This window comes from Neopsephotus bourkii, unplaced genomic scaffold, assembly GCF_033783945.1.
Source record: "Neopsephotus bourkii isolate Nb327-2 ecotype Australia unplaced genomic scaffold, CSIRO-AGI_Nbou_v1 NB_53, whole genome shotgun sequence".
Classification (NCBI taxonomy): domain Eukaryota; kingdom Metazoa; phylum Chordata; class Aves; order Psittaciformes; family Psittacidae; genus Neopsephotus; species Neopsephotus bourkii.
The window spans coordinates 3,956,140-3,971,828 of NW_026900570.1; the positions used below are offsets into that span (position 1 = coordinate 3,956,140).

The 15,689-nt window shown below is 53.1% G+C and overlaps 1 protein-coding gene across 1 annotated transcript; it reads right to left on the minus strand.

Annotated features, from left to right (window-relative positions):
• Nucleotides 1–502: 502 nt before the first annotated feature.
• MNX1 (motor neuron and pancreas homeobox 1) lies at nt 503–4,087 on the minus strand. The gene is made up of 3 exons (XM_061348295.1): nt 3,432–4,087; nt 1,319–1,479; nt 503–1,210 (listed from the first exon to the last, which is right to left on the minus strand). Exons 1-3 carry the CDS (start codon nt 4,060–4,062, stop codon nt 878–880), a joined length of 1,125 nt encoding a protein of 374 aa, XP_061204279.1. The 5' UTR covers nt 4,063–4,087; the 3' UTR covers nt 503–877.
• Nucleotides 4,088–15,689: the final 11,602 nt, after the last annotated feature.

Here is a 15,689-nt window from a genome sequence, read left to right on the forward strand (position 1 = left end):
CGCTTCTGGAGCAGCCGCCAGGAAACAGTAGGGGGAACATCCCCGGTACAGGGGGAGACCCTCGCTCTTTTGCCAGCCGAGGCCCCTTAGAAACCAGCCCCGGAAGAGAGGGGAGGAGGGACCCCACCGATGCCTAGGCTCCCCCTCCCAGCCCCGGAGCCACTTCCCGTCTGGGACACGTTGCTCCGGGATGAGGATGAGGGGAAAGCAGCCAACCAAACCAGAGGCAGAAGGGGGAGTGTGTGTGCGTATGTGTGTGTGAATCCGTCTCGGTTCCTCCAGTCTCAGAAAGACCCATGGCAATACTAGATACGGCGCCGAATTAAGTTGGTGCTAGAAACCGGTTCCCCACCCGGAGTCCAGGCATGCCCCAGCCCGGGAGAACCCAGAATCCCCGCTCCCCCTCCACAGAGCGCTCATACCTCTCAAGTACAAAACGCCGTTTATTTTCCACCCCGCCGCGCAGGGGGGAAGGCTTGGGGAATAATTTAGCATGCATAAGTAGAGATCATTTTTTGTCTTTTTTATAAATATGATATACAAAAATAAAGACAGTACTGAGATTTCCAGCACTTTTAACGTTCATGACATAAACAGTTTTCCCGATATAGAGTAAGAACAAAACATTTCCAATATTCAGCAAAAGGAACGCGCTTCCAGGGGGTAGGGATGGGGGGAGTCAAGGTTTGACTGATTTTCAGTCAATAACACTGTATTCACCGTAAATCCTCTTCCCCGCCCTGCATGCGGAGGATCCTCTTCTCCATCCCCCTCCATGCCTGGAGGGGTCGGACCAAGGAGGGCAGCGGGGCCGGTGCCGACCAAGAGCGGCAGGGCTCACCCCGGAGGAAGGGAGGGAGCGCGGCGTGCAGGGGGCTCACTGGGGCTGCGCCGGGGCTCCGGGCCGGCCCCGAGGCTGCGTGTCCTCCTCGTCCGCCTCGGAGCAGTCGGAGGAGTGATACGGGCAGCATCGTCCGGCCGCCGGCGGCTCCTCTTCCTCCTCCTCTTCTTCCTCGTCCTCGGGTTCGCTGTCGGGCAGCTCCCGCATTCTCCTCCCGCCGCTCTTCTCCGGGGCTGACAGCAGCAAATCCTCATCCCCCTTGTCCTCCCCGCCGCCCCCCTTCTGCTTCTCGGCCTCCTGTGCCGCCTGCTCCTTCGCCTTCTTGCTGCGCTTCCACTTCATGCGACGGTTCTGGAACCAAATCTTCACCTTGGGGAGACGGGGACACACACACACACACACACACCAGTTCACTCACCTCTCCCCCGGCGGCAGCACCCACCCCACCACCAGAACCCCCAGCAGGCGGGGACTCACCTGCGTCTCGGTGAGCATCAGCGACGTGGCCACCTCAAAGCGCTTGGGCCGGGAAAGATACTTGTTGAGCTTGAACTGGTGCTCCAGCTCCAGCAGCTGCTGGCTGGTGAAGGCCGTGCGGGGTCGGCGGCACTTCCCCAGCAGGTTGGACTGCGCCTGGGCTGGGAAAGGAGAGCGAGGGGTGAGGGGAGGGAGCAGAGGTGAGCGCGGAGCAGCCCCACCGCGGCCGCGCAGCCGCCGGGATGAGGCAGGAAAAGCAGGGAGGCGGGAATTGGAGCAAGGATGGGCAGTTATCCACCGGCGCACGGACCGAGGGAGAGATCTCCACCAGCCTCCGGCACGGTGTCAGCGCAGCCCACACAAGGACCAAATAAATAAAGACAATTAAATCTTTTCAATCAATAAAAATATGTCCCTTGATTTCCCAAGAGCCTAACAAACGCGAGACAATAAAACGGAGGCAGGGATTGCGGCGAAGAGGTCCCGAGCTCTCCGGGGAGCAGCAATTTGCTCCATTTAATGTTTTAGTTAAACGCGCCGAACTCCCAGTCCGCCCATACCCGTTTAATTAACGGGATTGCAGCGGGGACCCTTCCCTCCCGCCAGCCGGGAGTACCGGCTGCCCGTCAGAGCGTCAATCAGTGCCGAGAGCTGGAAAACTGCCTTTGAACAGGGAAAAAAGAATATACGTAAAAGCGTATTGTCCACGTTCGGGAAGAATAATTCAAATCAAGGACTGTGTGTGTATATGTAATAGGTAATATTTACGTAAAAGACACGGGGATATATATATGGATATATGTATAAAAATACATATAGAAGACCGGGGGATGGGCAAGAAGGAAGCCACGGGGCGGGGGGGGGAAGGCTGCTGCCCATTTCTCGAAGCATTTCGGTACTTCGGCTTATTTGGTTTAGAAAGAAGCTGTCCAAATCAGAGGCAGGGCCGCGCTCGGAGCCGCTCTCTAAAGAGGGCGGACAGAGGAGGACAGTGTCCGTTCCCGGGCGGCCGCGCCGGGGAGGTTTTGCCACTGCGGTGCGATTTTCCAAGGCTCCATTCTCGTTTCGCTCCTGTTATTTATTCCCGCTCTGCTCCTTGTTTGAGAGGAAGGGCTCTGACAGCTCTCCTAATTATTTTTCTTTCTTCCTGAATGTTCCAGTCTAAACAACCCCAATTCGAGGGAAAACAATGGACTTTTTTGTCTGCGAATGTGTGCGCGGAGTACGAGAAGGGGAGGGGGGGAAAAAGCCAAACCCAACACACTAAAAAAAGAAATCGCAATTCTATTCCTGGCACGGTTTTGGTAAAACTACACCTCCGGTATTGTTAAATCGGCCATTCCCACAGAGAGCTCACACCTCCGAAAACGATCTTTGCCTAAAACAGATGCACGCAAGGTTCCCTCCACCGCCGCGAGGCCTAGTGCTCGGCAGAGCGCCTTGGCCGCGGATTGCCTGCTTCAACGCTGCCTTCCCAGCCCAAAACGGAAACCGTCTGACTCCATTTATTTGGTGTCCCATCACCATCCCCAGGGAAGGCGGAACCCCGAATTTCTGGCTAACCCCAAATGCTCCCTGTGCTCCCATCAGAGCCTCCCATAATTATTATAAGCCCGCTTCCGATAAAAGAGAAATAAAATTGAGAACGGCAACTACGCGATGGGACCTGCCACCCCGCCTTTGAGGGTAGACATTGAGACCAGGGTCTTGGAGGAGTCCAGGGGGCTACTGCCCCTGCCTTGCCCGCCCCTCCCCTACGGCTTTTGCACCCTGTGGACGGCAGGACCGGGCGTTCGCAACGGCAGGAACCGATTTCCCACCTTCCTGTTGATCCTGCCGGGAAAAGTCAGGCTGCAGTGGGCGACCCCAAGCCCCGGTCCCCTTTGTGGATCTCTATTTCCTCCCTCGAATAACAATTAAATAAATAAATAAATAAATATAATACAACACTAAATGTCGCCTCCGGTTTAAATCTGCAGTTTATCTACGCGAGGGCAGCGATTTTTCCCTCCCCTCCACTTTCCTAGAAACAGCTCCCTGAAGGCCCCAGCGCTGGGACGGGACGGGGATGCGGGTCAGGGAGATAAGGTTGCAGCGGGAGGCAGATACTCACAGCTGAAGTCAGGCATTTTGGGGAGGATCATGCCGGCTGTGGAGGCCCGCAGCCACTGGTCCAGCTGGAAGGTACCGGCACTGAGCTTGATAGGATCGGCGGCGGGATGGGCCGGGTGTGCTCCCTGCACTTGCGAGTAGGGGTAGGAGAGGGCCGGGTGCTGCCCGCCCAGCGCCGAGTACCCGTACACGGGGTGCCCGTAGAGGGCCGCCTGCGCCGGCATGCCCGGCCCGCCGGGAGCCGCGGGGTGCAGTCCCAGGGCCATGCCGGCCGCCGAGGCGTGGTGGTGGGGGTGTGCGCCGGTCCCGGGCAGGAAGCCGGGTTTGGGGACCAGGGCGCAGTGTGCGGCCAGAAGGCGCGGCGGAGATGGGCTGTCGGTGCGCAGGCAGTCTGCGGGGCCGCCGGCGGGATGCTCGGAAGAGGATGAAGAGGAGGAGGAGGAGGAGGAGGAAGACGAGGAAGAAGAAGAGGACGGGGGGCTGCCGCTCCCGCTGCTGCTACTGCCGCTGCCGCCCAGCGAGGTGACCAGGGCCAGCGGCGCGCTCTGCCCCGCCGCCACCGCCGCCGCCGCCGCCTTGGGGGGGTCGACAGCCAGCAGCGCGTCGATGCGGAAATTTTTGGATTTTTCCATGGGAGCGCGGGCGGGCAGGGCCGAGCAGGGCCGGGAACGAGGGAGGGCAGCGGCGACGACGAGCGGGCGGGCGGGCTGCCCCAGGCCGGCCGCGTCTCCCGGCGGCGGCGGGCAGCAGTGCGGCCACGCTCCGCGGCGCGCCCCTTCAAGGGCCGCAGGCGTCTCCCATTGGGCCGGCGCCGCTGCGGCCTCGCCCGCCATTGGCCCCGCTGCCCACCTGTCACGGAGGAGAGGCCCGCCCCCTTCCACATCCCCTTTTCCCCCCGCCCGGTTGCGGGTAGCGCGGAGGGGGGTTTGCCCAGTGTGGATACTGAGCACCGGCTGCGCTCCACGGGGATAGCCTTGCAACCCCTGGGCCTACCTGGCCCTGCCGGCCGAGGGGTCTCTCCCCCCCTGCTCAGTGATCGCTTTCCACCGTTCCCGCACACGCAAACGTTTGCCATAAACGCGCCGCCGACCGCTTTTTAACGAGTCGGAAAAAATAAACACCTGTGGGTCAGGGAGTCACGCCTGCCACCAGCCCCCGGGTTTGTCAACAGCGTTATTAGACCTGCTTATCTAACACAAACAGGCCCGAACAGAAAAGGGAAAGAGCGGGGCGAGGGGTCGCTCCCCCGTTTCCCGGGGGGCGCAGGGTGAGGCGGTGTGAGCGGGAGGTCAGGCCGCGTTACGGACCGCTGCTAGGGTAAACACGCTCTCTCTTCGAAGCGCCTTTGCCAGCCCCGGGCAGAAGGCACCGGGCTGCGGGAAATGCCCCTGTGGCGGCCGCGTCGCCGTGAGCCCCCCCCCGGTACGGGCGGCTTCGTGCCCCAGGGGCAGGGGTGCCACTGGGGCAAGGGAGCGCTGTTTTCCGCCGTCCGTGCCCGGGGGATGAGAGACCTGGAAGCACCGAAAGGAGCGAGGAAATGGGCGAAAGAAGGGAAGAGAAGGAGGAAACAGAGTCCGGTACAACCAACAAAATACCCGACAGCTTTGCTCCTGCTCCCCTTTCCGCCGCTGCTCGGGGGGTAAAAGGCCTGGAGCACCTCTGCGGGGTGTGCGCACGCACACACATAGATATTCACATGTGAACGCACACAGACACGCGCGCTCCTTTTGCTCTGTGCCCTGATATTCCCCTTCTCTCCTGCACCGCCTCTCCTTTCCCCTGACCTCTCTGACTGGGGCCTCCCGACGCACTCGCACAGCAGGCACACGGAGGCAAGCAGGTCAGACATGTCGACACAACAACAGCAAGTGCACAGGCACGAGCAGGGCGGGCAAGTGGACACAACCACGGCAGACACACAGACGCACGTGTACAGGCCAGACACAATCGCTCTCGGCACACGGCCGTGGCAAGCAACATCCGCGCACCAGTGACCCCACAACCGCACAGGGGTACAGGCAGAGCAAATGCACCAGGACCCGCACAACAGCCGTTCCCGCACCAGGAGCCCTGACATGCATTCCCGTACAGCCCGCACCCGCAGGTGCTCACAGCACCGTGCCCCCCGCTCCCCTGACTCTGCAGAAGGAGAGGGGGAAAACGAGCTGCGGGATCATTGTTACGAGTCTCTCCGGCTCTGCCAGCCCACTGGCGGGCTCCGAGGGCCCGGGTAGGCCCCTGGGAAAGGGCCCAGGGGTTGCTGCCTCCCGCAGGGGTTCCCAGCTGAACCCACGTTTCCCCCTGAGTGACACTTCAGGCCCTGAACGAGGCAGCCCCACGGCAGCAAGTGTCCCGAACGAGGGCTTGTCTCCATCTCCGGAGGCGATGCTGGTCCCGCACCCTCCTTCCCTGCACCCCGACGGGGCTGAGGGTCGCCTCCCTTCAGTGCACCCTGGGCATGGGTGTCCAGCCCGCTGGAATCGGGGACGCGGCTGTCACCGGCCGGGCGACCCGGGCACCACCGATGCCAACTCCCGACACCCGGGCCGGCAGTGCCGGGGCTGCGCGGGTCGTTCCGCACGTACTGAGATCACTTTGCGGCCCCTTCTCGGGGCAGTTTTGGGGGAGGAGGGGGGAAATCACCCCGCGCAAGCAGGGAGCCGGGAGCGCAACGCTGCGCTCAGGACACGGGTGGGGACTCGTGCCCGCGGGCGGCAGGAGAGGTGCTCGGTGCTGTGAACGCTTCTCAGCCGCCGGGGAGCTGGAGGGGGCGAGGGCAGCATTCGCATCGTCGCCCGCCATGCTCCGCTCCACCGCCGCCTCCCGGGCTGGGCTCCGGCGGGTCGCCCCGTCCAGGCACCCCGCGGCTCCCGGCCCGGAGCCGCATTCAGGCACCCTTTGGATGATGAACGCGGGGGGAAGCGACCCGCAAGCTTCAGCTGAGCAGCGAGCAGGGCCCGAGCGGCGCTGCCGCGGCCGGGCTCCTCCATCCACCACAGCCCCGGCCCTTCGGGAGCACCCCAAAGGGCCAGACCGGGCCGCGACCGCCGCGGCCGCTCGCCTTCACCCTCCTCATCGCTCCCAGGCTGCTCTCCCACGCGGGAGGGAACATTTAGAGAAGGATTTCGATTTTCAGACCTTTCTGACCTTTTTGGTTTTTAATGGAGTACCATTTGTTCTACTTTTCTTTCTTTTTAAAAAATATCCCCCCTCCCGTTTATTTATAAATTTTCTTTCATTTTTTGTTTATTTCCTTTTTTCTTCTTTCAATTTTTCTTTTATTCTTTTTTTCTTTTATTTCTTTTATTTTTTCTTTTCTGTTCGTTGTAATGTATTTTTTCCTCCCTCCGCTCCGCTCCGCTCCGTTCCCTGTGTTTGCCTTCCCCCCCCCCAACTCCCCCCAGGTGCCGCAGGGCATCCGGGCAGGCTGAACTCCCCGCGGCTCCCGCACCTGTGTTGATCCAGTATATTGCCCGGGAGCCAACAATGCGCGGTTATCTCGGCGGAGATAGCGCAAGGAGCGCGCTGCGCCGACACCTCCGGGTGGTCCCCTTTCAGCAGACCCGCGCTGCCCCGGACGTGGGCAAACAGATGCCCTTTTGAACAGCCACGGCGGTGCGTGGGGCCGTGGGGTAACCCCGGGTGTCACCGGGAGAGAAGAGGGGTACCCGGTGGGAAGGACGAAGCGCCCAGAGCCCTGCGCTGGGCAGTCGGGGGGCTCGGTTCTCTGAATGACCCCCCCCCCGCACCCCAGTCTCCCTACGCCGTCCGGTCTCTCCAAAGCCGTTACAAGCCGCGGGCGCGGGTCCAGCGTTATTGCCAAAAACACATATTACACTGCGACATTCTGTAAATGAGATAATGATACATAAACCTCCCTGATAAATGTGACATCCTCGGGATGTCTCCTCTAAATTAGCCGACTTGCATTGACTGCTAATAATGGTGAGTTTATGAAAGCAATTTCAGTGCAAAAAGCACAGGGTCTTCTCGGTCTAATCAGCCTGCTTCTCTTAATGGATGAGGGGGTCAGCCGGAGAATTATTGACACTCTGCTGCCCTTAACCTGTTTCCCAATAAAGCTGATTAGTTTTTGTCAATTCATCAGCTAACCACTCTCGCTGGGACTGCATCAAAGCCGTATTTGCTCAGGGGAAATCAACAAGTCACAGATCAGATCCATTACGGAGCGGCTCCGGCTCCCTATCTCGGGGCGGGGGGGGGAATGGTCCCACGCACCGGGGGGTGTGTGGGGGAGAGGCTCTTTTGGGGAGAAAACGAGCCCCTCGGGGCATTCGGGCTGGCAAAACCGGCCCTGGGTACTTGGAAAGCGGCTGGGCGTTGGCAAACCTGGGCGATTTTAGCCCGGGAAAGGAGAAAAGGATCCCGGGAGGGGTCCGGGCTCCACACAGGCGGCTGGGTGCCGATCCTGTCCTAGCTGTGTGCCCGGAGGCGACCGCCTCTGCACGTCCCTCCCAGGCAAAGGGCATTAATGTCACTCCCGTTGAGAAGGGAGCGCCAAAAACCTTTCCCTAACGCAAACCCCCGTATATGGGGGGAAAAAGCTGGCCCCGCATTAAGAGGCCGGGGTACTTTATTGTTATGATTTTGTGTTCGGGTTTTTCTATTTGTTTGTTCATTGTTTGTGTTTTTTTCCCTCAAGCCACCTTCCAAAGTTTTGGCTGGCTCCCGTTGGACGTTCTCTTCCCATAACATCGAGCAAAATAATTTAAATGCATTTCAACCACTGCTGCGATCCCCGCATCGGGCGCCCGTTGTTAACCGGAATAACGAAAGCTCGACGGTTTTTGCTTATCCACAAGAAAACAACAAAAAGCCCACCCAATGTGCGCTGCCCCTTTAAGCCCCGGCCGACAGCCTCTCAGTCCACCCCCCTTCAATTTAATTTCATTAAAACAGAGCATGAATATTTCTATTAAACCTAAAATGAAATATGAAGCCATTTAGACTCTGCCTGCACCAATCACCCAGATTTATGACTTTTATTCATCACATCAAGAGCTGGGAAAAATGAATTTTCTTCACCCAGGAAGGAAATAAAAACCCTGCCTTGGTCATTTCCAGAAAGCTGTTAATTTGCCCATGTGGTAATTACTTTCACAATTAACTAAAATACAAATCAACCTGACAAATTGGGTTAGTTTATATATTAATTAGCCAGTTTAAATTTATTCATTATGAAAAGACAATTTAAGAGGACCCCGGGTGTCTGTTTTATCGCAATAAATTATTGTTAGGAAATGGGGGCTAATAAAGTATCAACCATATTTGAGGGCACCGCGCCGATGGGGAGCTGCCGCTACGGGGCTTCCGCGGGCGCGGCCGGAGAGCGGCTTTCCGCGGGGGTCGAGGAGGAAATAGCATCCCGAAGGAGGAGGAGAAAGAGGAGAAGGGCTAGGGCTGGGGCCGTGCCCCCCCTCCAGCTGCTCTGATTTAACACTCCGTCGATAGGATCATTCGATGCCTTTTAGCTTGTGATCTTTATAAATGTCCCGCTATTAAATTAGAAAATGATTCTCTCCTCGTTTAATTGTATTCTTTCGTTTCTTATTTCCAATTAATTAGTCCTATCGACGTTGCAATATTTTAAATGACTGGAGTCCGTTTACAGTTTAAAATATATGGGTCAGCGCATGCAATTTTAGACTAAGCAGAACTATATAATGTGGGTTTTAACTACTCTTCTCTCATACGTCTTAAACATCTGGCTAAATGCATCATTTGGAAACACTGCGGGTATTTTTACGCACCCGGGACCGGCTGCACCCCTGCCCCTCCGCGCTCCGCAGGAACGCGGTCTCGGTGCCTGCGCACAGCGCCCGTTTCTGAAAATCGCTTGCGCCGCTGCTTGAGCCGCGCTGGAAAAAACCGGAGCTTCAGGACCAGAGCCGGCGGGTTCGGGGACAAGGTGCGGAATGTTTCTCCCAGCACAGCCCCGGGTGCTGAGAAGCCATTTCGGGGTCCCCCCCCCAAATCCTCCCCTGCTCACCACCTCCCCCTGTCCCTTCCCCAGACAGACGGCATTGCCGGAGAATGGGGTGAGGGGCTGCGCAGGACACCCCCTGCTGTCTGTCCAAGGCAGGAGCCTCTGCTGGGCACTAAAGTGGGGATAATGGGGTATTAAATGTATATTAAATACATATAATGGGGTATTAAATTAAGCAGCCCCCTCCTGACTGGGGTGGTCTGTGGGGCTCCCCCAGAGCACTGCTGGGGATGGAGGGTGACATGCGTATCCCTCCTGTACCAGAAGCAAATGGGAGGACCCATAGACTATGCAGTCCTTCCTTCTCCATGAGCTGGGCTGGCTCTGTCTCGGTGCTGTGAGTCATGGGGGTACCTCCCCAGCCATGGAGGCAGGGACCTGAACAGGCAAAATCTGGGGGAGCAGCCTGGCAGACGCACCAGGGTACAGGCAAGGCTGGCTGGGCTGTGACAGTGTGGGGCTGTGGGACGCATGCTCTGCACCCTGCTCCCCCTTCTCCTGGTGGTCCCCCTTAGTGCAGATGGACACAAACACCAAGGTCTCCTGGTTCTTTACCTCTCAGTTGGTGCCTTCTCGCTGGTCCAGCCCACCTCATCTTACTCTCCAGTGTGCGAGGGCTTTGGAAGCCACTGCAGGGGCTATGTGTCAGATACTGTGTCTATAAACAGTGATCTGGGACATCTCTCACCGTGATGGGCTTTCTGGGTAGCTCGTTGCTGGCTTGTGCTGAACACCTGGAATGGAGAAGTCGCCTCCCACCCATGGCTGGGGTAATGCTGAACCTCTCCCTGATAGCTGTGGGCTTGGCCAGAGAAAAGCTGGGTGCAGACTCATCCCTGTAGCAGGCAGAGTTGTGCTTTGCTACCTCACCTTGTGACACTGGTCCCTCCAAACAGGAGGGCCCCAGGGATCTGGAGACCTCCTTGAGCTTCAGAGGTTCAGGTGGCCCCAGCCTCAGCCTCCAGCCCTGCCTCCATGGGACCCCCTCTCCAACCAGGCAAGAAAGGAGAAATAGCCGATCCATGTGGATGGAGAGTGGGACACCTGCCACCTTCCCAGGAGACACGTGAAGACTCTCCTCACCTTCATGCTGCTCAGCTCTGGGATTGTTTGGGCCTCCAGTGTGCACGTCAGAGGAACAACATAAATGTCAGGAAGGATAAAAGATGAATCATAAGGGCAGATTAATAATGTGACAAATACTATTGTTTCCTGGCCTGGGCTCCAAAGGTCCCCCCATTCATGGTGGGCTCAGAAAAAGCACCTAATGTGGTAAAACCTAAACGTGAACTGCTCTCGCTATTAATTGTATCAAGTGTCATTGTAGTAACATTAATCACGGCAGGTTCCTCCTGCGATTTAGGAGATTGTAATATGTGATTCCGTAAGACTCTCATTGTGATTTAGCATTGATTAATATCCATTCATAAAATGATGTAAAACTTACTTCTCTTCCATTGTAGAGCCCCAAACCGCATTCCAGCCAATATTTCAAAACCTTGTTAATGTAACTGCTAATTTCAGCGGGTGATGGTGATGGTTATGGTGTACATGGGCTCGTGCGGAGGGGTCTGCAGCAGGGGCAGGAAGAGGTGAGAGAAATTATTTCTATAGCAGAAGATTGCTGTCCAGTTTAAATTATTTCAGGTGTCATGGGGTTATTCTGCTGCGACTTCAGATTCACACCAGAGCACTGAATTGGGACTTTGAAATGCCCAACCCTAAATGCTTAAAGAAGCAACTCGTTTTGGTGATAAACCACACAGGATTCGTACCTGTGGCTTTTTCATTCCTGTGCAGCATTTGGCCACCTTCCACTCCCAGTGAACTGGAGATATTCATAGGTACGGTTTGCTTTCACTGTATTTTCTGGAGGCAGGAGGCTGTGCTTGGCACAGGGCCTAGTACAAAATAGCTCATGCTCTATGTTTCTTTTTTCTTCATTCTTCTTTTAAAAGCACATACCAGGGATTGCGATGTGCATGCATCATGTTGTGTGACCCAGGAACCACGCTCTGGCACAAACCAGGGCAGATTGGTGAAGCAGGGAGAAGACTGTGTGACAAGCAAGATGCCTAGAGAATAACAAAACATAAAGGCTGGAAGTTGACATCTGAGTAAAAACCAGTGTGTAGTAGCAAGTTCAACATCTGGTGCTTTAGTATGTATAATTCAGCCAGAGATAATAGATAATAGTGAGTTCGCAGGATCACTTGATGGGAAATATATTGATAATACAATTTTTCTTTGCAAAATGTATGCAATAATTGCAGTTTTGGTTTAATAATAAATTTAACTTTGAAGAATCGTTTGATTCAAACCTCTGCTTTTTCTAATGGCATTCAGAATTATTAATATCTGTCTAGCCAGCTAAAGAGGTTTTTAAGAGAGTAGGCTGGGTGTTCTGCAATTAGAGTAGCCATCTGCCCTTTATTAAAACTCCATTAACCTTTACATTAAAATGCATTTAAAATGCAGACACACTGAAAATATCAAACACAAATAAAATAGATAAATCCAAAATGTTTTCCTGGCTTTACTGGCTTATTTGTGCAGAACGTGGCAACTTGTTGTGGCACCTATAATTTTCTGGGGACAGATAACACTTTGTAACATCAATTTTCCCATGTTAAGGATAGGAAATAATTACAGGAAGGTAATGGAATTAATAACATCTCTGATGAAAATTTCTAGAACATGATCTTGATTATGGAAGGTTAGAAAATCGTTTAAAGTTCATATTATTAACTCCAGAATAAAATGCTCAATTTTAAGAGCGGAACTAATTTGCTGTGCTCATGCAGCTCTGGTGATGACAGTGGAGATATTTACATGGTAGAATGGTTTATGCAAATAAAATGATTGAAAATTTCCTGAAAACAGTCAGATATATCACCAGAATAAAACTCAACACAGTTCCTGTAGATGCTGCTGCATTGTTTCCTTGAGCCTTGTACTGCGGTATCTCTCTAAGGAGTGAGACCAATGCTGTATTTTCCCTGCCTGAATTATTGCTACTACTGGCAGAGCTGCTGATTTTGTCTGTAAATAAATATGCCTCAAATACCCCTTCTAAGACCTGTTTTTACTTGCTTCTAATTTCACCACATTTGATCAATGGGGTTGAAATGCCTGAGCTAAAATATCTGCCTGCTTTTCATTTTAAGTCAGCAAAAATGGCTCAGCCATTTCCATGACCCAGGTTAAGAAATAATGTCATTGTTTCACCGGGCTCCAAGTCTTTCCAGTGAGGGTGTTTGCATACCCACTGAGCCGTGATTTATGGCCACAGCTGGTATGGATCAGGTCCCCCCTGGCACGGGGCACACCTCCTGTCATCGATCCCACACACCCAGCCTTTGGCCAAATCATAAAACTTTCAAAAGAAGCTCCTCTGTGAGCTATGCTGCCTGCTCATCTGCATTTCCCAGTGACTGCCTCTGCTCCGGAGATAACCCTGGTCAGGCTCTGAGCAGGATTTCCCTCCTTGTCATTGCTTTTTCTGTCTCCCATAGGTTGCAGCAGGAGGGACTGGAGGAGTGAGGTGTCAGACCCAAGCACAGCACGGGAAATGGGCTGAAGAAGGAGCCGGTGGCAGCACGGAGCTGGGTGAGTGATGCTCACCGAGCCCTGTGGGTACCGCACCTGCAGCAAGGGCTCGCAGGGGGAATTCAGAGCTGGACATGATGGAGGCAGCTGGAGGGACCCCAGAGCCAGTGGTGGAAGGCTGGGAGAAGATAAAGGGTGGTGGGAGGCGAGGAGGGACGGGGAGGATGAGGCAGGGGGTCCTGGTCTGTGATGCAGGGGAGGGGTAGAGGGGAAGCGAGAGGCAGCGTCTGGAGATTGCCATGCGAAGAGAACGTCAGCATCGAGAGGGAGAGGTCAGGGTGGCCAATACCTGCGTGATCGGCTGCTGCTGCACTCAGCAGTTGTGCACAGAGAGATTTCTGACAGTCCTGGGATTAAGTACTCTCATTTCATTGCAGAATTGCCTTTGTAAACATTTTACATGGCAAAGAATTTCAATCCGAACAGCAAGAAAATGCTTCCCCTTGAGTTGACGGTGTATTTGCAAAGCCATCGTTTCTCAGAAACGTTTTACAACATTTTGTAATTTATTTTTATCCAGAACAAATCCAAATGTCAAAACTGTGTAATCTCCCAGGAACCACAAATCCTGCTTGCTTTGAGGCTCTGGTCTCAGTGATCCCTGTGTATCACACAGTACAATGTAAGTTCAGATCCTAGTAAAGCCCTGCTGATAAGGAAACAGTTTGGGCAATTAAATAATATATTTCCACGGACCATCATGCTATATTCTTAATGGCATTTTCAGTAGCAGAATCCACATCTCCCTAGATTGAAGAATCATCTTGGAAAAAAGAGAGCTGAGGGGTCTTTTTAACAGGTTTGTCGTTTTCTTAGCTGGGTTTATACATGGTCCTTATATTGACAGCACTTTTTGATTAATATTGTGTATAACAATCTAACATTCCTTAATGCATCTGTTGAATTAATTATGCAGAAACATTTGGCCACCTGGATGTACTATTGATGAAATTACTTTTTATTGACAAAACAACAATTTAATACTGAGCTTTCCCAAAGCTCTCTGCTAAATAGGTTGCTTCAGCAATTAGAACAGAGGGTGTGGGCAACTCAGAATGTCCTTTTGTTTTCCCCCAGATTTCTCAGTTGGCTATGAGTACGTCAGGTTTGCTGCTGGCAGTTTATGCTGGTCTGCTTTGGGTGTGCTGCAAATGGCCAATATATAGAGGAGTAGTTTCCTCCATAGCTTCTGCCAAGCTGAGAGCAATGAAGTTTGCTAAAATACACCTGTGGGTAATGGCCCAAACACCTCCTTTTGGCAGGGGTCCTGCTGTGGCTTTGGGCAGTTCAAATCATTTTGGTAAATGAGTGGAGCTGTGGTGGAGTGGAACTGTGGCCGGGTGATGTAGACGGCTGTTTAGGGGAAAAAAGAGTTACCTCCATTAATACATCTTGCAAAGAACCTGGATTTGCTGCCCTACCCATACCTTGGCCAGAAGAGCATTCAAAACTTTCTTTTCTCATCACAGTGTGGACAGTATGATCTTGCTGTGTGGTCTTAAATATGCTTTTGTTTGGCTTTTGCTGTGTTTTTTAACTTCAGACTTTAAAAATCGAGCAGACTTGAAGATGATAGATTTGGGGTGGGATTTTCAAAAGCTTACAAGTGACTTTGGAACAGGCGTCCTATGAAATTGCTGGGGTCTTCAATCATTCAGGCACTTTTGAGAAGAATCTTACCCTTTATCAGGACTTTAGTTTCTCTTTCTTAAAAACTGGAGCGTAGAGGCGATCCTGATGATGGAGAATAATATTGACTTTCTGTAGCTGATAGCAGAGACGTGAGTGGGCTGGGAGTTTTCCAACCAGATGTTTCTTCCTTGGAAAATGCTGATTTATTGAAACTGAAACTTTTCATGGGAACATATCAGTACTGATTAAATTTTGTTGAGAGAGATTGCTAAGGCCTGAGCCAGAATTTCTGTCTGTAACAAAAAAAATGAGACCCTTGAATGGGGAATGGCCAACAGGTCAGGGCAGCCATCTGGAGCCCGTCTGGGTCAGGTAGAGGAGCGGATGGGCTGCGGATCTCCCACGTAACTGACATAGCCCTTGGGCTATTGCTTACTGTAATGATCATCTACTGTTTTTTCACAAAACAAACTTAAAATTTCTCCAGTTTATTCCCTTATAGAATGGGAAGTTTATTTCTTGCCTAAGTTATTGTGAGAATTAAACAATTGCTTGCAAAGATCTCTGAAAAACCAATCTACCAAATTATTGGTATCGCAGTTATTACTCATTTAGAGAGGAAGTTGCATTGCAGGGTATGATCAAGAGAAACCCTTTGAAGAGGATGTCTGGGTGTCAAGTCCAAAGACTGAATCCTCTGGAAGCAAATTACTGGTAACTGCGTTATGGTGAGTTATCATCAGTAAATGTTATTAGCGGGAGGATTTGTTCCCATGTCAGAATGATGTTAATACAATATTAGTGATGCAGGTCTTTGGTGTCAACATGAGAATATCAAATGCAAGTGGAGGAAAATTGTATTGGATTGTGGAGATGATGGCAAATCAATGACACGGAAAATCTATGGAGAGCAGTTCACACTGACACAAGAAAGCAGTGTCTGCATAAATCAGTGCAGACCAATGGACACTGAAAGGAAATTTCCATGCAAGATTAAGTGGACATTGTTAT